This window comes from Nuphar pumila, chromosome 1 (genome assembly GCF_984573655.1).
Source record: "Nuphar pumila chromosome 1, dmNupPumi1.hap1.1, whole genome shotgun sequence".
Taxonomy (NCBI): domain Eukaryota; kingdom Viridiplantae; phylum Streptophyta; class Magnoliopsida; order Nymphaeales; family Nymphaeaceae; genus Nuphar; species Nuphar pumila.
This window is the reverse complement of record NC_143249.1, coordinates 177329785-177353695: the sequence shown is the minus strand read 5'-3', so window position 1 is coordinate 177353695 and position 23911 is coordinate 177329785. Positions and strand designations below refer to the sequence as shown.

General features: G+C 39.7%; 1 protein-coding gene and 2 non-coding genes across 3 annotated transcripts; 1 reads left to right on the top strand and 2 right to left on the bottom strand.

Annotated features, from left to right (window-relative positions):
• Positions 1 to 5379: 5379 nt before the first annotated feature.
• On the bottom strand, positions 5380 to 11541 carry LOC149851406 (uncharacterized). Its single transcript, XM_090008358.1, has 3 exons — positions 11459 to 11541; positions 6930 to 7230; positions 5380 to 5595 (listed from the first exon to the last, which is right to left on the bottom strand). The coding sequence occupies exons 1-3, from the start codon at positions 11539 to 11541 to the stop codon at positions 5380 to 5382; spliced, it is 600 nt and encodes a 199-aa protein (XP_089864484.1).
• Positions 6510 to 6628, top strand: LOC149851407 (U5 spliceosomal RNA). The gene has a single exon (XR_016426473.1). It is a non-coding gene; the product is annotated as a U5 spliceosomal RNA (small nuclear RNA).
• A 6588-nt stretch (positions 11542 to 18129) lies between the features above and the next one.
• LOC149851405 (U5 spliceosomal RNA) lies at positions 18130 to 18248 on the bottom strand. The gene has a single exon (XR_016426470.1). It is a non-coding gene; the product is annotated as a U5 spliceosomal RNA (small nuclear RNA).
• Positions 18249 to 23911: the final 5663 nt, after the last annotated feature.

Sequence of the window (23911 nt, the reverse complement as noted above, 5' to 3'; positions counted from 1 at the left end):
GATATCTGCAAATATAAATTCAATCTCTGTTTTGAATGGCTCTAACTTAAAAAACTGTAAAGAGAATGTTATAATTGTTCTCAGATGCATGAATCTGGACCTTGCACATTGAGAAGATCAACCGCCTGCTCTTATATATAGGAGTTTCACTGAGGATAAAAGAAACCATGAGCGGTGGGATCGATCGAATCGTATGTGTCTTATGATTATGAAACGTGTAATTCTAGAAACCTTCAGGGACACAATGTCTGAAGAGGTTAATGTCAAGAGGTTCCTTAAGAAAATCGAAAAATGTTTTGCTAAAAATAAAAAGGCTGAGACAAGCATTCTCTTTTCGAGTCTTATTTCAATGATGTATAAAGGTAAAGGAAAAATTAAGGAGTACATTATGAAAATGTCCTATCTTGCTTCAAAACTAAAGGCACTAGAGTTAGAGTTGTCTGAGGACTTGCTCGTGCACTTAGTTTTGATATCTCTTTCTGCATAATACAGTCAATTTAAGGTCAATTATAACTTCCAAAATGGCAAATGAACTATTAATAAGCTCATTTTCTACTGTGTGCAAGAAAAAGAAAGAATGAAGCAAAAAAATACAGAAAGTGCTCACTTGGCAGTAACATCTAAGGACAAGTTAAAAAAAAATAAAATGAATAAGGAAGCTGCAGTGGGCCCTTAATCACAGAAGAAATAGAAGAAACATCAGGATCCAAAGTTCAGTTGTTTCTTTTGCAAAGAAGAAGGTCACATGAAGAAGGACTGTACCAAATATCATGCTTGGCGTGAAATGAAATGTATGCTCCTTGCTTTGGTTTGTTATGAGGTTAATTTAACTTCTGTACCCAAACACCCTTGGTGGATGGATTCTGGTGTTACCACTCACATAAGTGTGTCTATGCACGGTTGCCTAAGTTGTTGAATGTCAATTGATGCTGAAAGATTTATCTATGTGGGCAATGGCAAATCAGTTTAAGTTGAGGCAATAGGTACCTTTAGGTTATTGTTAAAGAATGATAGTTATTTAGATTTGAAAGAAATATACATTGTATCATCATTTAGACAAAATTTGTTTCTATTTCCATATTAGACAAATCTAGTTATTCTTGTTTATTTAAAAATAGTCAATTTAAATTGTTTTTTGATTCAAATCTTATGGGTACCGGTTCTTTATCCGTGATTGATAACCTATATTTACTTAATGTTGTTGCCTCATATAATGAAACCTTGCATTCAAATTTCTGTGGTAAAAAAAAATTTAACAAATGAGAATTTTATTTTATTATGACACAAGCGCCTATGTCACATTTGTAAACAAAGAATTGAAAGGCTTGTGACAAGTGAAATTCTTGATTTCTTTGATTTCACTAACTTTCAGATTTATGTTGAGTGTATAAAAGAGAAATGAACAAACATAAGGAAAGTATGTACCGAAAGAAGAACATACGACTTAAAACTAATTCATATAGATATTTATGGGTCATTCCCTACGGCCTTTTAGAATGGTCAATAATATTTTATTACGTTCATAGACGATTATTCTTGTTATGAAGACCTATATTTAATTCATGAAAACTCTCAGTCTCTAGATGTGTTCAAATCATTTAAGGTTGAAGTTGAAACCCAACTTGGTAAAATGATTAAGGTCGTCAGATCTGACAGTGGTGGTGAATACTATGGTAGATATGATGGATCAGGTGAACAACAACCACTGTCCTTTGCTAAATTCTTACATGAATGCGGTATCGTCCTTCAGTACACTATGTCAGTCACTTATAGCATAAATGGTGTTGCTGAGAGACAAAACATGACCTTAAAGAATATGGTAAGGAGTACGATTTCTCATTCTACTTTACCAGAGTCCCTTTAGAAAAATGCATTAAAGACTGCAACTTATGTATTGAATATAGTACCAACTAAAGCAATAACCAAGACCCCATATGAAATGTAAACAGGCAAAAAGCCTAGTATAAACCATTTTCATATTTGAGGATGTTCAACTGAGGCTAGGCCTTACTGGCCACATGAAAGGAAAACTGGATTCAAGAACAGTTAGTTGCTGTTTTGTTAGGTATTCTGAAAGATCTAGGGGTTATAAATTTTATGACCATCTGAATAAGTCATTTTTTAAGACAAAAAATGCTTGTTTCTTTAAGAATGTTGAGTTTGGGAGGAGTGATAAAGTAAAAGACATTTCTTTTAAAGAAGAATTTGTCTATCTTCCTACAGTTGTTGTTGACAATTACCATATTTCTATTTTTGACATTGTTTCAACAAATCTAGAACAAGGCAATACTTTAGATCTCCCTATTCAAAATCAAGCTTTTATTCCTAAAATACAAACTCAACAACCTCAAGAAACACCTTAAGTAATTCAAGAACAAGTGTCATTAAGAAAATCTACTAGAGAGAGGAGAAGGGCAATTTCAGACAATTATATTGTTTTTTTTCAAGAACATGAGGGTGATACTGGCTTAAGGGAAGATGATCTAATCAACTTCCATCAAACTATACAAAGTTTTAACTCTCAAAAGTGGATAAATGTCATGCATGAGGAGATTAAATCTATGAAGGATAATAATGTGTGGGATCTTGTCCCATTACCTGAAGGTATGAAACCCATTAATTGCAAATGGATATTTAAAACCAAGAGGGATTCAATGGCTAATATGGAAAGATATAAGGCTCATCTTGTTGCAAAAGGATTTACTCAAAGGGTAGGCATTGACTATACAAAGACTTTCTCTACAGTTTCTGCGAAAGACTCTTTCAAAATTATGATGACACTTGTGGCTCATTATGATTTGAAACTGCATTAGATGAATGCAAAGACTGTATTCCTTAATGGTGACATTGATGAAACAATATATATGGTGCAACCAAAATATTTTGTTTCAGGCAATGCAAAGGAAATAGTTTGCAAATTAAAAAAAATCCATCTATAGACTTAAGCAGGCTTCCTGCCAATGGTATCATAAATTTTATTAAGTTGTCTTATTTGGTTTTGAGATGAATGTGGTTGATGAATGCATATATCATAAGTTTAGTGGGGGTAAATATATTTTTCTGGTTTTATTTGTCGATGACATATTACTTGTCAGTAATGATATAGGCATACTGCACAAAACCAAGAGATTTCTGACAAAAAAAATTGAAATGAAAGATCTTTGTGACATCTCTTTTGTATTAAGGATCCAAATACATTGAGATCGTTTTCAAGGTATTCTTAGATTATCACAAGAGCGCTATATCGAAAGGATTCTGGATAGATTTAGCATGAAGGATATTAAACCAGGTGATACCCCTGTTGCTAAGGGAGACAAGTTCAGTCTCACTCAGTACCCCAAACACCAGTTTAAAGTTAAGGATATGAAAAAGATTTCCTATGCATCTGCTTTAGGGAGTCTTATGTATGCTCAAGTGTGTACACGTCCGAATATAGCATACATTGTAGGGATGTTGAGCAGATTTCTTAGTAACTCATAAATGGATCATTGAAAAGCAGTCAAACGGGTTATGCGGTAATTGCAAAGAATAAAAGGTTTCATGCTCACATACAGGAAGTCAAATCAGTTAGAAATCAATGGGTATTCTGATTCTAACTTTGCTGGATGCCAAGGCAGTCGCAGATCCATGTCAGGTTATATTTTTCTATTAGTCGAGGAGTTATTTCTTGGAGGAGTGCCAAGCAGACACTGATTGTATCTTCCACTATGGCAGCAGAGTTCGTAGCATGTTATGAGGCATCCAATCATGGCATTGTTATACAATTTTATCACTAGACTTTGGATTTTGGATAATATTGAAAGACCGCTAAAGTTATTTTATGACAATAATTCAGCAATGCTATATTTCAACAACAACAGGAGCTCGTCGAAGTTAAAGCATATTGACATCAAGTTCCTTGTTGTTAAAGAAAGAGTGCAGAATGGTCAAATATCTATAGAACATATTGACACAAACTCCATGATTGCGGATTCTCTTACCAAAGGTTTGTCACCCGAGGTCTCATACTGCTCGAATGGGTGTTATATCATTTAATGATATGTTGGTTTAGTGAGACTTTGTATTTGGAAGTTCTATGATATAATAAAGTTTTATTTTACCACTTCAGTATAAAGTTGAAGTTTTTGTTTCATTCTATACTCATTTGTTGTGATCTCACTAAAGATTAAGGCAAGACCAATTAGAAATATCCATGTTTTAAACACATTACATATAATTTTCATATTTCACGTCCATACTTGATCTATGTCATTTGGTTATGTCAATATACGTGATTATTGATGAGTCCAATTACAATATTTATAATAAAGATCATTTTGGTTCTATGTTGATATAATCAATGGACCAGATTGTTAGAGATGTTATTTGGTAAGACAATGTTTTTGAGCCCACAAGTAGTTATAATTAGGTTATGGTCTCAAAACCATATATAGTGGTTGTTATCTTTTGCCTCTCCATCATTAAGAAAGAAAATTGTCCTTCTCTCATTAGGTTTAGAGAAGAAGACAAGTTCACCTATAGAGGTTCTAGAATATCATAACCGTAAAGATTTATCGGATCATCAATGGATTCAGGTATGCTTTCGTATCAAGTTTCATTTATGATCTTTTCAATTATTTAGCATAAACAAGTTAACAGTCAAATATTGTATTTTCGATGAATTTAAAATCCAACAACTTGAGCTTGTGGCTCGACTTGTCTTTAACTGAGTAGAGCTTGGCCCATCCCTAAATGAGACTAGTCAAACACGAGCTCATGTAAAAAACATTCCATTTTATTTATACATAGCCAGTTTATACATTTTTATATATTATACTTGAATATATATATATATATATATAACTTTCTATAAATTATACTTAATAGTCCATATTCTGTATATATTTTTCATTCATCTTTTTTTTATATATATATATTTTATGCATCCTTCTTTTTACACAAAATATATATTATATATATTATCTATACAAGCTCTATTGAGCCGAGTTCAGCTGACCACCTTGTGTTCGGGCATGACTCATTTAAGCTAAACGAGCTGATCGTGAACAAACAAGATTGAGCCCAGTCCCGAGCTTCTCGTTTACCAGCCCTAGATCCAGGGGTCTCTTTAAATGATCTCTTAAGATCCCTTGATGTCAAGTGTCCCATCCAACCCATATCCATGGAACAAGGAATTGGACACACACACACTGTTAAAACTCCTTCCAAACTTGATATACAAACGTCCAGCTTAAAGAAGGAAAAGAAACACCAACTTGGCAAAATCTTCAAGGCACGTGCAGCAACGAACAACAACAAAAAAAACCACAGCAGTTCCCACACGTGCCAAACAATGAAAAGTTTTCAGATGAGATGGAAGGAGAGAAGGAAGCAGTGGCATCAATCTGCCTTCTTCCGGTCAGCTGTCTCAGCTGGGGAGAAGGACGGTCGCGGCTTGTCCTCGACAGCCTTCTCGTGCACCTCGTCCTTCTCCTTGAAGTACGCCTCGAACGCCCTGGACAGGAACCGCGGGATCAACAAACCCAACAGGTTGGTGCAGAAGTAGACCAAGTTCGCCACTCCCAAGCTCCTCCTGAACCACGCCCAAGCCACGTCCTGCCACTCACCATCAAACCCCAAACCCACTTTAAAATCAGTATACATAACATATGGCCATGCACCATTCCCTCGTAGAGTGTCCGACTCGTGTCCTTGTGATTGATTCTGCCGGTCAAGCATGAGCTTCGGATGTAGATCTGAGAATAAGATCTGGATGTGTAATAGGATCGTTGGACTTATATTATATGATCCGGAATTCTACAGTCCCGGATTTGGAGCCCTATCAAAAGAATCTCGGGATCTATATTGACCGAGTTGGATTCACTGTATTGCTGGATCGGATCCTACGGAATACAAAACTTGTGTCTATATATGGACTTTTGGACCTTTACGAAAAATGAGAGCTGACGTGGTTAATGTGATAAAGTAACGAGAGGGGATCCGGTCATATTCTGAATATCACCAATTTCTGGAGATATTGAATATTGACCAAAAAAAGGTGTCCTATTTTGAATATTAAAATGCGGTATTTTCAGAATATCTCCTATCTTGAAACCATCACCTTTTTTTTTTTTTGGCCTCCTATGAGCTGATAAAAACAGTTTTTTGTTTAATTTTATTTGTATTCTTACATTTACATATATTGATAAATTTTCAAGATTTACATTCTTACATGGGTAGGAGCTGGTCCTGACTTAGGTCGGGACCCGAACCCACCATGCCCAAACATCAAGCCCCAGGGCTGCTCGGTTTCTGGCCCAATGTGATGTGGCTTAGACGAGCAGAAGCGTGTGACGAGTGCAACGGGGAACGCAGTGGTTAAAATTGCATACGTGGGAACTCTGTTGGGTGAACATTTGAAATTCAAACGCATATGAACGGGAGTTTAGTCCCATATCGTTCAGAAAGAGATGTCGATGCCCCCGCTCTCTTGTATATAAAGGGGTGAGAGGTAAGATCGAAAGGCACGCAGCCGCGTGGCGAGCACAGAGCGAACTATTCTTTCGCCTTTTACTAAAGAATACCGTGTGCTCACCACTTAAAAGCGGCATACGCCTATTTTTGGAGGGTGTTCCCGCTAGGGAAAGCCCTAACAATGGCTTAACATAAAAATTTTCCTTTGTACGGTCTTCTGTAACTTGGCTCGAGGATGTTATAAATGTGCAATATAGGCTTAATGGTTTTGGGTGAGATCGAGCAAATAATAGGTTTAGTTAGATTGGGATATACCCATACGAACCTAGATCTAGGCTTACAGTCTGGAATATCTTCGAATTTATTGTGAGGTTTTAAAAAAATCTTGAATGTGATGTGGTATTTTCAAAATAATGCTTGTAGCGTATGAGGCTAGGAGTTTGATATTACTACCACCCAGATCCGAACTCTCTCACCTTGAGGCCGGGGTCAGCGGGCAGTGGCTTGCGGGTCCAAATGTCGGCGACCCAGTCGAAGATGACGAAGATCCGACAGACGGTGTAGAGGGGGACCATGGCCCTGACGGGAGGAGAGAAGAGGGAGAATCCAAAGATGATGTTCTCGATAAGTATATGGCTGGAGAGGAGGAAGAGGTGTGGGGTCGCTGACTGTATGGCATGGTCGTCGGCGCTGGTGAAGCCGCCGAGGACATAGGCGAGCGGTAGGAAAAGGCTGACGGTGGTGCCCACCACCACGTACAGCTCTAAGTGATATAGTCTGATGCAAAAAGTGGGTTACGTGCATGTGTAACCATAAGTAGTGGGTTAGTGTGTGTGTGAGAGTAGTTTGTAAACCACGTGTGATGTGGTTCCTAAACTTAAGGAGTCAGTTTTCTGTGAGTTACAAGAGTCGTGCATTAGTGGGGTAGTGGCTCCTAATGAGAAGGAGAAATTATGAGTTTGCTTTTTATCTCTATATAATGGTCCCGTAACCTGTACGTTTTATCTTAAGTTTTTACCTTGTATTAAACAGTTTTCAGCACTAACGTCTCCCACTGTTAGATTATCTTTTGTAGTATGTATGCTGCGTGTTTTACGGTATTATCAATAATTTTGGTATCAAAGCCAGGTTCGATTGAGTTGGGCATGTTTGAGCATTGCGAAGATCGTTGCCGAAGCCGAATCTTCAAGTTAGTTTGTAATTACGTGGTGTAATTCATGATGTCTAACGGTACAAATTTAAACTCTATAAATCTTTCACATGTATTGGTACCTATTTTTAATAGAGAGAATTACGAATTTTGGAGTATTAAGATGAATACATTTTTCATCTCTCAAGATCTTTGGGATCTAGTTGAAAATGGTTTTGTAGAGACATAAAGCTCAAAGGCAACAGAAAAGGCAACAACTGAAGTAAAGGAGTTACGCAAAAGGGATGCCAAAGCCCTTCTCGTTTTGCAGCAAGTCGTGATGAAAAATATTTTTCCTCGAATTGCGGCAGTCACCAAGTCGAATGAAGCGTTGACTGTTTTGAAGGAAGCCTATCATGGAGATAGTAAGGTAACTACTGTAAAACTCCAAACACTTTGTAGAGATTTTGAGACCCTGTTAAAGAAAGAAAATGAGTTCGTGCAAGACTTTTTTTCTAAAATATCTACTACTGTAAATCAAATGAGAACATTCAGAGAAATAATTGATGATAAAATGGTAGTAGAAAAAATCCTACGAAGTATGCCACCAATTTGATCATGTCGTCACAGCTATAGAAGAATATAAAGACATGAGGGATTATTCTATTAACGAATTAATGGGGTCTCTTTTGGCACATGAGGCTAGGTTGAACACGTCAACCGAGAAAAGTATTGAAAATGCATTTCAAGCCAAGGTAAAAATTTCTAACAAGCAAGCGAGTGGCAAAGGATCCTTGGAGAACAAATATGCAAGAACAGGAAGAAGTAGAGGTGGATATCGTGGCCGAGGTCGTGGTCATGAGAGATTTGAAATGGGTCAGTACAATGGATAAATTAAGGGTTGAGTTATAAAGACAAACAATGATATTATTGCAAGAAGTATGGGCACGTGGAAGCAATGTGTTGGGAGAAAACAAAGAAGTATGTCAATGTCGCTAAAGAACAAGAACAAGGTAATCTTTTTCTTTCTCAATTGAAAACCAAGCCTAATAATATGTGGTTTCTAGATAGTGGTTGTAGTAATCACATGACAAGTGAAAAAAACTTTTTTCACAATATTGATGAATCCATGAGAATGAATGTTCGGCTTGGAAACAACAAATAAGTGCAAAGTAAAGGCAAGAGAACTATTAAAGTTGATGTTAAATCAGGTAATAAAAGGATGATTCATGATGTTTATTACATACCTGGTTTATCATACAATTTATTGAGTGTTGGACAATTGATTGAGAATGGTTACGCACTTAATTTTTATGATGAAGTATGTGAAATTAGAAAAAAAGAAAATAGACAGTGAACCTCTCATCAGAGTCAAGATGGCACCTAATAGAATGTTTCCTCTTGAATTTACACACGTGAATGTGTTGCCTTGATTGGCAAAGATGATGGGTCTTCGCATCTTTGGCACTTACGTTATGGACACTTACATTATAATGGGCTGAAAATACTAAGAACCAAAAACATGGTTTTGGGGTTGCCTAGTGTAACATGCAGTGATGGAGTCTCTGAAGGGTGTGTATATGGGAAGCAACATCATTTGTCGTTTCCCATCGAAAAGGCATGGAGATTCAAAAAGCCTCTTGAGTTAGTTCATGCAAACCTTTGTGGGCCCATGAACACTCCATCCTTGAACAATAGTAGATATTTTTTATTACTTACTGATGACTTTACTCGCATGAGTTGGGTATTTTTTCTTTCTAAAAAATCAGAAGCATTTAAAAAATTTCAAGAGTTCAAAGTTTTTTCTGAAAAGGATAGTGAGCATGTCATAAAGTGTCTACATACAAATAGAGGGGGAGAATTTATATCTAATAATTTTGAAGATTTTTGCAAGAAGAATGAAATTCGTAGGCAACTAACAGTAAGGAAAACACCAAAGCAAAACGGTGTAGCTCAGCGAAAAAACTGTACAGTCGTAGAAATAGCCAAGAGCATGTTGAGTGAAAAACAACTCTCGAACGAATTTTGGGATGAAGCGGTGAACACAACAGTATACTTAATATATCTCCAACAAAAGTTGTGCGTAACATGACTCCATATGAGGCGTGGTGGCAACGAAAGCCAAATGTGAGTAATTTAATAATTTTCGATTGAGTTTCTTATTCTTTGATCGATTATAGTGATCATAACAAGATGGATAAGAAAAGTGAGAAATGCATTTTTGTTGGTTATAGTGACACAACAAAGGGGTATCGATTATATAATCCAACAACTAAGAGTTTAATTATTCGTCGTGATGTTATTTTTAATGAATTAAGCTCTTAAAATTGGAATCAAGATGCAAATAGGTCAAATATGGGAGGCATTTCCCTTGTGTCTGATAAGACGTTGGAAGCTTCAAGAAATGCAATTGTAAAGACCAAGTTGGTGAAAGAGACGGTAAGCTCAGAAGCTTCAACAAGCATATCGCAAGACAACGGTGGTACTGAGGACACAGATTCATCGCCTAGAAAGGTAAGATCCATAAACCCGGCCAGACTCGGTCTGGGACCCGAATCCATTGGGGTTCTAGGTGAACCGGTTTGAGTAAGAGCCGATCCGAGACCCGAATCTGTTGGGGTTCTAGGTGGATCGGGTCTAAGTCTGACCTGATCCGACTCGGTTCGGGATCCAGACCCGTTGGGGTTCCGGGTGGACCAGTTTGAGTCTGGCCTGATCCAAGACCCGGACCCATTGGTGTTCCGAGTGGACCGGTTTGAGTTGAACCCGAACCCATTAGGGTTCTAGGTGAACCGGTCTAAGTCCAACTGAGTCGAACTCGGTCCAGGACTCAGACCTGTTAGGTTTTTGAGTCGACCAGTTTGAGTCAGACCTGAACCCATTATGGTTCCAAGTGGACCGGGTCTAAGTTCAACCTAGTCAGATCCGGTTCGAAACCTGGACCTGGACCCAGACCCATTGGGGTTTTGGGTGAATCGAATCTAAGTCTGACTCGATCAGACCCAGACCCAGACCCGTTGGGGTTTCGGGTGGACCGGGTCTAAGTCTGACCTGGTCAGACTCGGTTTGGGACCCAAACCCGTTGGGGTTCCAAGTGGACCGATTTGAGTCTGACTCGATTGGACTAGGTCCGAGACCCAGACTTGTTGGGATTGGGTCTAGATCATGGGATCCGACCCATGATCCAGTTTGACTGAGTTTAGATCTGGACCATGTCTGAATCATGGGATCTGACTTGAGATCTGTTTGGATCGGGTATGGATCTTGGGATTCAATCCAAAATCTTTTTTAGATTGACTTTGGATTGAGGGATTTGACTCATGTACTATTTTGGGTCGGATCTAGTCTGAAACTAGATCCATGCACTATTTATCTTTTTTAAGGGACAGAACCGATTCAGTGACCAAATCAGGTGATTTTATGATCGGTTCAGAGTCTTTTCTTACTATTTTTAAAAGCTTTTTCACTAATTTCTGCAAGTGGAGACTTTGTTTTCCTGTATTTGAGAAAGAACGAGAGTTTTCTCATTCAGTTTTAGGGGTTTATAGGCTTTAGTGCATATTTCAAACCGGTTTGGCTATTTTAGGATAGGTTTAGGATCTTTTTCACCGATTAAAGGTTGTTTTAGACCGGTTCGGGGTATTTTATGACTTGTTCCAAACACTAGGACCCCAGGTGTTACTAGGGATGGCAGTGGACCGGAGGAAAGCAGGGCCTCACCTCGCCTCGTTTGGACCGGGGATGGAGGGCATGAAATGGGGATGGAGGCGGGGATGAAGGTTAAAATTCATCCCCGTGCGAGGATGGACTGGTACTTTCCCCCGCCCCCGCCCCTTTATATTTTCTCTTACTATTTACTAACCCTAAGTTCCTAACCCTGGAGTCGTCGCCTCTTTCCCTTCCCCATCTGCATTATCGCTGGAGCCGAGCTGTCGCTGACCACCATTGGTCGACGCCATCTCTCCATCCTTCCTTTCTTCTTCCCTCACTCCATCTTTGTCACCACCCTGTGCCACTGCCGTGAGCCTCGTCTGTGGTGCCATCTCTCTGCCTCGCACCACCATCTTCGTCTTCATCACCACCACCATTATCGTCTTCCTCCCCTTCATCTTCACCCATTAACACCCACTTTCCGACTTCCCCTGCTAGCCTCCGCACCACCACTCCTACCCCTTCTGCAACTCGAGCCCGGTCTCTCGTCTCCCTCCACACCCTCCCTGAGAAGATCCAGCAGCTCTCCAACAACGCCTCTTTCGTTCCAAGGTTCAACATCCCCGCCTTACAATGGTGGTCGGAATCCCTCCACAGGATCGCCACCGACGGCCCCCGACGGCGATTTTGGTGGCACCATCGCTTCCACCACCGTCTTCCCGCAGGTGATCCTCACCACGACCTCCTTCTCCAGAACCCTCTGGAGTGGAATCTGATCGCTAAGTCAATTGGGGGGGGAAGCGAGAGCGATGTACAACGTGGGTCAGGCAGGACTCACCTACTGGGTGCCCAATGTCAATATTTCCAGGGACCTCAGGTAGGGGAGAGGCCAGGAGATGCCCGGTTAAGACCCATTTGTCATTGATGCTTATGCCGTTGAGTATGTCAGGAGCTTCCAGGGAGAGTATGGTGGTGGTGGTCATGAAGATGGACGGGGACGGGGATTAGAATTTTGAGACGGGGCGGGGGTGGAGGTCCAAAGTCTCCCCCGCCATGGGGGTGGACCGGGAATGAAGGTTACATTTTAAAGATGGGGCGGGAGTGGAGACCTTGTCCCTCGCCCCGCCCCGGTCCACTGCCATCCCTAGGTGTTACCTGCAATAGCATGACTTTGTCATTTTCATTATGCTTTTATATGTAATTTTATCATAGATGCATGACTTTTTCATGCATTTGATGTTGCTTTGTATTCTCAATGATATTTAGGCAAGAATTATGACAAAATTCATGACATATGTGATGTGTTTCATCAATATTTTATTTGTGCATATGAGATATAGTATGAATTTATGTTTTTGATGTTATTGTACATAGTTTGTCATGAATATGCATGTATTATCATGATTGCATGGGCATGCTATGTAATATTAATATATTTGCAGTAATAGATCTTAATCAACTCACTATTATAATTAGAAAAGTAATCTGAGTTGTGTTGATTGATGGTTTCTTTAGACCGCGTTGAGATTGATATTTGGTATTACAATGTGTGTGACTTTATGAAATAATGATTCACCTAAAGGTTAGTCATTTTATTCCAAATTCATACAGAGTGTAATAGTAGGTGTGTACACCAACCCATGAAGCATGATCGTATCCAAAGGTACAGTGTCAAACTGTTTTTTGTTACATGATTTGCTAGTTTAACAAATTGAAGTCAATTCTTTGAGAATTGAGGAAGCAAAGCAACTCTGAGTATTATTGTTTTCACCAAAGTGGAACGATAATGACCCTATTATGCTTGCCTTAGAAAATGTGAATAATATAGGGTCTCATATTTATCATTTCGATTTGAATCTCGTATAGAGCGATTAACTTAATTATACAGAGAATAGAATAGTCTATCAAAAGGTTGTCTATGAGAAGTGGGAGCACTCAGAAGTTGTCTATGAAAAGTGGAAATACTCAAATAATCTTAGCATGTTGCTTTTGCAATCACGAGTGACTAAGAATATTCGAGACATCGTCTTTCATTACAGGACAGTGGGGGAATTTTTAAAAGCTATTAAGGCAAAAATTAATGATTTAAATAAGATTTCATCTCAGACTATAAGAATCAGAAACTTCATTATAGGTCTTGGTATATTAAAGTCTATTAAGAGATCACTAAAGATCTTATGTGATAATGAAGTTATTGTGTCATTCTCGAATAACAATAAGAGCACCACCTCATGTCGACACATGAAGTTAAAGTACTTTGTTGTTAAAGAAATGATTAAAAATCATTTAGTATGTACTGATACAATCGGTACAAAAAAATAACTAAGAATCTTCTTACTAAAGGGCTAGCAATGGGATTATATTTTCAACATGTAATGTGATGAGTCTGTTTGATTCTTTCTGATGTATGACAATACATTATGATTATATATGATTACATTTATGAAACTAAATTCGTTCTCTATGGTTTTGTGCATTGTTGATTTTGTGTAAAGTATCTCTCATTTAAGAAGAGAAAATAACACAATAACAATAATAAAAGGATCAATAGAATTGGTTAGAGACCAACCTATTCATAAATATAGTCTTAATATGTCAAATACTAAAAATGAATAATAATGTAGTACATGAAAGTATAACATCTCATATAGAAATGTTCTATCTCCATGACTCATATCATTCATTCTGGTGATACAGGATAGCATGTGAACCCACGTGAAAATTAAATCGAGATAATGGTATAGAATCTTGAGGAAGTATTTTTCTATGTCAATGGGTCAAGTGGGAGAATGTTGAATTTTGGATCAGATCATATCCAACCTGGATGTGACCCATATTGATATGGGCACATCAAGGGACATACATGGGTGTGGCTCTTGGGTTTTGTAGGTTACAGGAGGTCTCATAATTGTTCATTTGTTCCCATTAGGAACCTCTACTAGTGCCCATTATGGACCTCCACCAAATCTTCCTATAAATAGGATACCTCCATGGATGTTTGATGAGGGCATACGTGGTTGTTGAGTGCCACATTTACGTGTGATTTCTTTCTTTGTGTTCAAGTGTCCTGCTCACCATTCGACATTAAGGACATCGATTGGCTTAGGAGAATGCCAACCACTCACATCCACCGAAGCACCGTTCGGATCACCCATGGCCGCATCCGGTAAGTGGCTCTTCTGCGATTCATTTTATGCTAACATCGTGAGCATCTCAGAAAAATAATGTTAGATCTTTCAAATCTCGGCGAAGTTTGCGAGACTTGTGCTGATTATAGCAAATAGATCGTTGAGTTTGTTCGAATTTTAGATACAATTCCGATATGGTATTTTTGGTTTTGGATAAGAATTGTAAAATTGTAATGTGTTTTCGAGTGGAAGTTGGACCTGTATGGACATACTCGTTCTCGGGTTTGGAGGACATGTCTTTCATGTCTATCAGATACTGCACGTAAAATCTCATTCTCGTTTTAGCAAATCCAATAACTTTTTTCAGGTAAAAATGACTTTTTTCTTTGAGAAATCTAAAAATGGGTCGACTTAGATCGTATTCTATCCAAATCTAAGGACATATTACCTGATTCAAGTTGAATTCATATCCAAAACAGGCCAATTTTGCAAATTTTGGATACAATATTCGGTCGAAATTGATCTAATCTATGTTTGACCCATTTTCTTCCCGGTAGTATGCAATCATATCCGATATCATGTTTTAAGTTAAGCTTTAGTTCAAAAAGAGCCCATTTTTCATGTGAGTGACATCTGAGCAGGTTTTGAATCGCGACCAAATATGAACCCATTTAGTAAGATTTGGGAGCACCACATTTTGGCAACACAGCATGAGGCAAAACTTCAATGAGTTTGGTTCCACTCATCCTCTATGTCATCCCCCATCTTCAATACCCCTCTTAAATCTTATGATTGAAGCTGTTTGACCTTATATATGAATTTAACATGGTCGATTTAATAAGAAACGACCATTGCATTGTATTTTTTAATTAAAAAAATATGCAATCACAAAATTATCTGTTTTGTCAACTGTTTATTTTTTGAATCGATGAAACATTCTGCACACAATTAGGATTTCGACGATTTTAAGTGCCAATCTTCACTCAATGAATGTTGTAGATTACACATATGGAATCGGATTTGATCAAAACAACTTGCATCAATGAAATTCCAAGAAAGGGTATGAAGATAGGGATGAGTGAAACATATTTTAAATTAGTTTAGCAACACATGCAAACATTACTTCCAACCCAATGCAAAGCTTCTAAGCAGAGCCAGTGCATAAATCTCCATTTCAAGTACAGCAGAGAGCATTCTTTGGCTCTAAGAATGTCCCTTCCCCAAACACTGGACTTGTTAATTCATGACCACCATCAATTATGTGTTATTCTCCAATCCTCACATCAGTTGGTACAACATAACCACCAACTCACCTCCTTCTCAAGCAAAGGCCAGAAAAAGCAAAAACCAAAACCCCAACATCACCAACCTAATGAGATTCCATCAACCTCCCTTCAGTTGCACTCAAAAACAGAAAAAGTATTATATTAAGCATATTAGCCTCACAAAGGCTGACACATGAACCACTACCACCATCCATCCCTAGACCCCCCAATAATGCCTTCAAAGAAGAAACTCCCCCTTCTCATCTTCTTCATCCTCTCTGCTCTCTCTCTCCTCAGACTCCTCAGGATCACACTCAAGACTTCCTCTAAACCACCCAACTCTCCTCTCATCCACCCAAATAACTCCCTAACTTGCACCAACCTCACACCCAACACCTCACAAATACTGACCTATCAAGCTTCATCATCCACCAGCACAGAACTCACTCAGAAAGAGCTCTGCTTCCTCATCAATCTCATCTCCACCAGAGCTCCCATGAACCTCCTCGTCTTCGGAATGCGAGCTGAAGCTCCTCTGTTCATGGCTCTCAACAATGGGGGCCGATCGGTTTTCCTAGAAGAGATCACAAGCATTGAGAGCTCGAGTTTAAAGTTCCAGGGATCGCAGATCTACAAGGTCGAGCATGATAAGTTGGTAGAGGAAGCATATGATCTTCTCCGTCAAGCCCGTGAACTGCCCGCCTGCAGCTTTCATGGCTCGCTTCGCGGCTCAGAGTGTGAATTGGCCATGAGAGGGCTCCCGAAGGAGGTGCATGATCGAGAATGGGACATGGTGATCGTGGATGGTCCTAGTGGCGATCGACTGGATGCACCAGGAAGGATGGAAGCCATCTACAGTGCTGGAGTCATTGCCAGAATGGGAGCCAAGTTGAAGAAGGTTACAGATGTGGTGGTGCATGATGTTGATCGGACGGTGGAAAGGTGGTATGCATGGGAGTTTCTGTGTGAGGAGAACTTGGCTTCTGCAAAAGGAAGGTTCTGGCATTTCAGGATACGTGCTTCCGTTTCAACTGCTTTCTGCTCTAACACTGATGATGTCCATACCAATAACAATGTTGTTGAAATCGGTTCACAAAGTGAATCGGTTTTGGTGAAAAATGTCTGAATCGAATCATTTTTTTATTGAACTATTTCAAATATTGAATTTTTTTAATTTTACTTTTTATATACTTTTGGAAAACTTTTAAGTAAATCTATATTCAAGGTAAAATAGGCCCAATTCAGGCTGATTTCATCATGTTCAACATTATCCATTCACTCCAGTCGTCTTTCTTTGTCCAAAAGAGAAAGAAAAAATAATAAACAAATACCTCTCTCTCTTAAACTCAGCTCTCGTCTTCTCTCTCTCAACATACAGGAAACTCTCTCTCTCTCGTCTTCTGCCTCTCTCAGCGTACAGGAAACTCTCTCTCTCTCAATATACAGGAAACACTCTCTTTGAAGAAACAAAGAAAGAAAAATGTCGGGTTTCCCACGCAGTCATAGGCGGAGCTGGGGTGGGGGCGGAACTGGGCTGTACCCCAGTCCTGCCTCCCGGCCCAGTTAAAAAAAAAAAATTTAAAAGCCCAGTCCTAGCCCAGCCCTGATTCCATATGAAATAGATTTTTATCCATTTTTGTAACCCAGTCCTGACTGCAGCAAATAGTTTGATTTGTATGAAATAGACTTTTATTTTATCTAAAAAAAAAAAAATCGGGGGCGCTGCCCCCAACCCCAGACTATCACACCAAATTTTTTTTTTTTGCTACACCCCTGTTTGCCCCCCCCTCCTCTCCCCTCTCACATGAATCCTAGCTACGTCCCTGCTCGCAGTGGCACCGAAGAGCGACCCCTCGCCGGAGACGAAACCTCACCTTCGCCACCCTCTACCTCCTCTCCCTCTCCCGCTACGCCTTCCCCACCCTCTCCCCATCTTCCTCCTCTTGCAAGGAAATCTTCCGCACCTCCAGGCTCTTAATTACAGCTCTACGTGGTGGTGGGCACTATACGTCCTCAGCGGCTTCGCCAGCGGCGACCCCACGCCTCTTCCTCCTCTCCTGCCACATACTCACCGGGAACATCATCTCGGCTTCCCCCTCTTCTCTCCTCCCGTCAGGGCCATGGTCCCCCTCCTCTACACCGTCCGCCGGATCTTCGACTGGGTCGCCGACGTTTGGACCCGCAAGCCACTGCCCGCTGACGCCGGCCTCAAGGTGAGAGAGTTCGGATCTGGGTGGTAATATCAACTCAGAGTCTCCTACGCTACACGTCTTGTTATATTGCAATTATATTTTCCAAATAAGCATTATTTTGAAAATACCACATCACATTCAAGATTTTTTTAAAATCTCACAATAAATTCGAAGATATTCCAGACTGTAAGCCTAGATCTAGATTCGTATGGGTATATCCCAATCTAACTAAACCTATTATTTGCTCGGCCTCACCCAAAACCATTAAGCCTATATTGCAAAGGAAAATTTTTATGTTAAGCCATTGTTAGGGCTTTCCCTAGCGGGAACACCCTCTAAAAATAGGCGTATGCCGCTTTTAAGTGGTGAGCACACGGTATTCTTTAGTAAAAGGCGAAAGAATAGTTCGCTCTGTGCTCACCACGCGGCTGCGTGCTTTTCGATCTTACCTCTCACCCCTTTATATACAAGAGAGCGGGGGCATCGACATCTCTTTCTGAACGATATGGGACTAAACTCCCGTTCATATGCGTTTGAATTTCAAATGTTCACCCAACAGAGTTCCCACGTATGCAATTTTAACCACTGCGTTCCCCGTTGCACTCGTCACACGCTTCTGCTCGTCTAAGCCACATCACATTGGGCCAGAAACCGAGCAGCCCTGGGGCTTGATGTTTGGGCATGGTGGGTTCGGGTCCCGACCTAAGTCAGGACCAGCTCCTACCCATGTAAGAATGTAAATCTTGAAAATTTATCAATATATGTAAATGTAAGAATACAAATAAAATTAAACAAAAAACTGTTTTTATCAGCTTATAGGAGAGAATCCCCCCATCACCAACTGCACATGGTAGGCCAAAAAAAAGGTGATGGTTTCAAAATAGGAGATATTCTGAAAATACCGCATTTTTTTCTGGTATTGTACCAGCTTTAAAATTGTGACGTTAAAATAAAACTGGATCCAGTTTTATAAAGATGGTTATGGTGTCGGCTCAAGATGGCAAGCTCTTGTTGCTGATAAAAAAAAAGGTCGGTTTGGTTCTTAATTTATTTCTGAATATTTAACTAAAAGCCATACACAATGATAATACTTTTCTTTTTTGAAAAAAGAAAATGTTGTTGTTACCTTTATTTTTTTTTGGCTGTTTTTATTACATTTCTATCCAATTTTGAAGGTCTGGGTTTTTCTTTTTTTGGAAATGTGGGGAGATGGGTAGCCAAGGGAAAAGTCCCGATAGGCGCATTGTTAGTTGTTGCATGTTAGCTATTCACAAAGACACGTGGACAAGAGGACGCGTGATGCAGGTTGGACTCGAGGGTTTGAAAATTGTTTGGAAAAATAGGAGCACAATGAGGCAGGGACACGAAGTTTTTTTCAAATTTTAATCAATAAAAACTAATTTTTTAATATTTTAATATTGGAAAAAATGCATGATCACGTTGAAATCAAGAACTTGGCTATGTTGGCATTTAAAAAAACAAACACGAAAAAGGTGGGAGAATTTGACTGGCTCATATTTTTTTATAAAAAGCACACAAAATTAGTTCTTTAATTTATGTTATTTTTATTAAAAATATATTGTATTTTTGTTTTTGTTTTAGTCTTTTCCCTTTTTGGCAAAAAATGAAAGAAAAATAACTTTTTTTATTGATCACGAGCATTTGGCTGCTGATATTTTTCTTTTTATATTTACACTGAGAAACCAATCACAATATCAGAGACCTAGTCGTGCTCGCTTTGTCCACTATAAGAAAAATATTATTTAGTGACAGAAATTTGTAACAAAAAGAATTTATCGCAAAGTTGCGACAGATTAGCGAGAGAAAACTATTCGTCCTTAAAATTGAAATTAGTTGCAGAATTAGCCACGAAAAAATTTCATTGCAAATGTCGCTGCAAATTTACGACGGATTAGCAACAGAAAAATTATGTCTCACACTCCATCGCAACTTCGCGACGAATTAGCGACACCATTTTTTCGTCGCTACTTCGTCGCAAATTTATGACGGCGTTTGCGATAAAATTTTGTCATTGCTAATCCATCGCTAAATTTCTCGTAAAACCCTAATGCGAGCCCCCTTTCTCTTTACTTTCTGTTTCATTCATCGCACACCCTCACCATTTCTCTTGCCTCGTTGCTCGCCCTTCCTTCTCCCCCTTTCGACGACCGCCTCCCTCTCTGATAGCTTTGTCGGCACCACCTCGTTGGTCATCTGACCTTTCTCTCGCCCCCTCTTGCTCGTCTCCTCTCTCCTTTCCTCTTGCTCGTCTACCGACACCGACGACCTCCTCCCCCAGGTACATCTCCTCCCTTCCCTTCTTCTTCCCCTCATATCTCTCTCTCTGCTCTTTGTCACCCAGCGGGCCGACGAAAGGGGTCGGGACCCCTCCCCCACTTTTCGCCTGTTTTGGAGATTTTGGCAGGGGGCTTTGGCCTGTGCTTCATTTTTCAGAATCTGACAGGGGCCAATGGCCCCTGCCCTGATTTTCTTTTGAAGTCGGTAGCGGTCATTGGCCTCTGCCTCCTCCTTTCAAGAGCCGCAGGGGCCTTTACGCCCCCCCCCCTCCCCTTTTTTCTTCATGGTCCGACAGGGAACATCAGCCCCTGCTCCTCTTTTATTTTTGGCACGAGTAGATGCCCCTGCCCCTCTTTTATTTTTGGCAGGGGTCGATGCCCCTGCCTCTCTTTTTATTTTCAGCAGGGGTCGATGCCTCTACCCCTCTCTCGCCCCCGCCCTTTCTCTCTCCCTTTCTCACCTTGCTCGCTCGATGTAACCCCAACCTCTGCCTCCTGATTTCAACGGGAGGGGTGTCGCCCCTCCCTGCTCGCTCACTCTCTTTTCGACAGGGGAGGGGGAGGCCCTCTCTCTCTCTCTCTCTCTCTCTCTCTCTATATATATATATATATATATATATATATATATATATATCGATGGGGTCAGACTCAAACAGGTAGCTGAGCCCACCTCCCTCTCGGTCGAGGTTGGGGTCGGGCTCGGCCTGGCAACTAAGCCCACCCCTCTCCCTGCTTCCTCTTTTTGCAGTGGAGTGGCCAAGCCCCTCCTTGTTTCCTCTGATAGCAAGGGAGGGGCTTGCTCCCTTTTCAGGCAGACAAGAAGACGGGGGAGGGAGGCGACACACTCCTGCCCCTTCCTCTCTTCCTTTTCTTTTGACAGGAAGGCAGGGGTTGCGCCCCTGTTTTCCTTTTCTGTCAGGTTGTTGGGGGCAGGGAGGGGAGGAGACGATTTTGCAAATATCAGTTATTTTTTGAAAGTCTCCCCTGACCCACGTCGGTGACCTTGTCGTCCTCCTGTTCTGGTAGCCTAGCTCTGCAGCTGACTCGCGAACGGATCCCCTTTGCTAGTGAGTCTGCAGGTATACCGCCCAAGGTTGTTAAATGCGATGAGGCGAAGCGAGGCGTTGAGCCTGCGCTTCACCTCTGAGGCGTACGCCTCTCACAACATGAGATTCTCAAGTATCTGTGGTATTATCTAAAATATCGTAAAAATTTGTGGCATCACACTCAACGCCTCGCACTAGTGAAACATTTCATCATTATTATGGTGAACATGACTGCTTCTAACCCAGAAATTCCAGATTTGGGTTAGAAACTTTTTATATTTACTTTAAGTGCATCACAACAATGCCTCAGTACCTTGAGCGTGCGCCTCGCCTCTGAGGCGTACGCTTCAGGTACTGAGGCGTACGCCTCTCACAACTCTCTCTCTCTCTCTCTCTCTCTACCAAGCGATGGCAGAGCCTCTGTCGCCTCTTGATGGGTTGCTATCCCTGTCATATATAAATGTGCTTTGCAGGTGTGTAGCTGAGCTAATTGCGCGATGCTTAGTGGTAAGCATCACATGTGGCTAAAAATACAATGAAAAAAGAAATAAGAAAAAAATATAAAGGCAATAACATGTAAATCGGGTAAATACCCGTAGTAAGTGATGCAAACGCATCACATGTTATTTAATTTCTTGGATGCAACACTTTTTTGTTCATACACTCACTTAATTGTGGATATCTAGGACTGCTTTGATGGAGTTCATAAATCATGCTGAGCATGATTTTAATGTATGAAAATAGAAGTGCTCTTATTTTTGGAGTTCAGATTCCATGCTAGTCATGGTAGTAATTAGCGGGATATTGAAATGTGTTTGTTGCAGATACATGTTTGACATTGTTTTGATATGAATGATTTTAATGTATTGCAATGTTTGATGTGACTGTATTCATGCTTTTATGAAGTTATTTTCAATTTGATTATGTCTTTCATGTGAAATTGTATCATGAAAATATGCTTCAAATGAATGTATCGTGTTATGAATGAGTTTGCATATGAAAATGAATGATAAGTTATCAATGCTTCAAACATGCTTCAAATGAATGATTTTGCACATGAAAATATTAAGTTATTAATGCATGCAACATAGTGACATGACTATTACGATGTTATAAAAGAAATAATGGAGTTGACTTACTTAGGCATAAATAATAGAGTAACTTTATTCAAGTGTCATTGGTTTGATCCCACAACAACAAGAGTCGACAAAGTCTCAGGCATTGTGGAGGTAAATCATAAAGCAAGGTTTAGAACATATGAACCATTTATATTAGCCTCACAAGCTCAACAAGTTTACTATACTTCATATCTGAATACAAAGAAGTCAGATATAAATGAATGGTGGGCAGTTTGCAAGGTGAAATCTAAACTATACCCCGAGTATGATCAATTACAGGAAGACAAGATTGCTGAAGAAGATGATTACTATCAATCAGATGATATGTATGACTTCTCTTATGGTCACAATGTCACACATTATATGCTTGTCATATCTCCATTGTTCGATGGTACACGTATGAAAGAATGTGATTCAAATAATATACCAAGCGGATTGACGCCCAATGAAAAAGAAGACGAAGAGGACGATGAAGAAGAAAAAGAATATGAAAAACAAACAAGTGATGAGGAAGCATACTCGAGCTAGTAAAATACATCTTGTAATACATACCACATCACATTCTCATATGCTCTTATGTTTGAATGTATTGCAATGTTTGATGTGAATGATTTGAATGTATAACTGATCCAAATAAAATTTTTATTTGTTAGAATTTGATTCGTGGAGGTCACAGTGGTCGAGCACCCAGTGGTAGCCAGTCTCAGCCTTCATCTTCACGGGCTACTTCGATAGGTATATCATTTAACTAATTATATACTTGATTAGTTTAAATGTGCATTGTGTGAATTTCTAACTCATTCTTCTATAGATGATGTTTCGTCTGCATATGACCCACCCACACCAGTTATTCATACATGTCACAAGACAATGTTGGATGCAGGGTCTTCTCAGTCTGACATATGATGACTCATTCAAATAGTGTATATCGATAATCGACTATAAGTATTTCATTTTCACTTATCTAATACTTATCTTATATATAATGTATATCGATAGTTAGTGTCTATCAATTCATATTCATCACGAGGTTCGAGCCACAAGAAGTAATACGAGAAATTAGGCAGTCACTAGTTCAGCATCTTCTAGGACTGGTCGCTCAGTGAAAAGTGTACTTGAAGGAAGTGTTGGAAAGATTGTAGTTTTCATTCATGGTATATAATGATTTATCATAGTTAATGTGTTTCATATTTAATTTTTTATTATAGTCATGTGTAATAACTTTCTAAAATTATCTGTAGGGTTTGAATCACTTCGTGACTGCAAAGGAGGAGCAGGACACGAGGCAGGTATGACAGAAGGTGGCTGCTAGTCGATTTGTAGACATGTTGTACAATATGAAGACTGGAACAATAAAAGCATCTGGTGGGATAGATGTTCCACTGCAGTGGAAGGGCCATGACCCTCCAACTATCAGGTCAGATCATTGGGATGCAATGTGCAATAAGTGGGCATGCCATGAATTTTGAAATCGCTCAGCAAAGGCTGCACAAAATTGAGCGAAGATGCCTGATGCCCATCTACACATAGGTGGATCTAGGACTTTTGGGAGCCACCAAAAGAAAATGGTAACTCATCAATATATATATATATATATATATATATATATATATATATATATATATATATATA

Excerpts from the sequence above, each read along its gene's own strand:
- LOC149851406 (XM_090008358.1), bottom strand. The coding sequence starts at position 11,541 with ATGGCGTCGACCAATGGTGGTCAGCGACAGCTCGGCTCCAGCGATAAT. Across the intron at positions 7,231-11,458 it reads AAAGAGGCGACGACTCCAGG|ACTATATCACTTAGAGCTGT; the intron begins GTTAGGAACTTA and ends TTTTTGCATCAG. Across the intron at positions 5,596-6,929 it reads CCGCTGACCCCGGCCTCAAG|GACGTGGCTTGGGCGTGGTT; the intron begins GTGAGAGAGTTC and ends GGTGAGTGGCAG.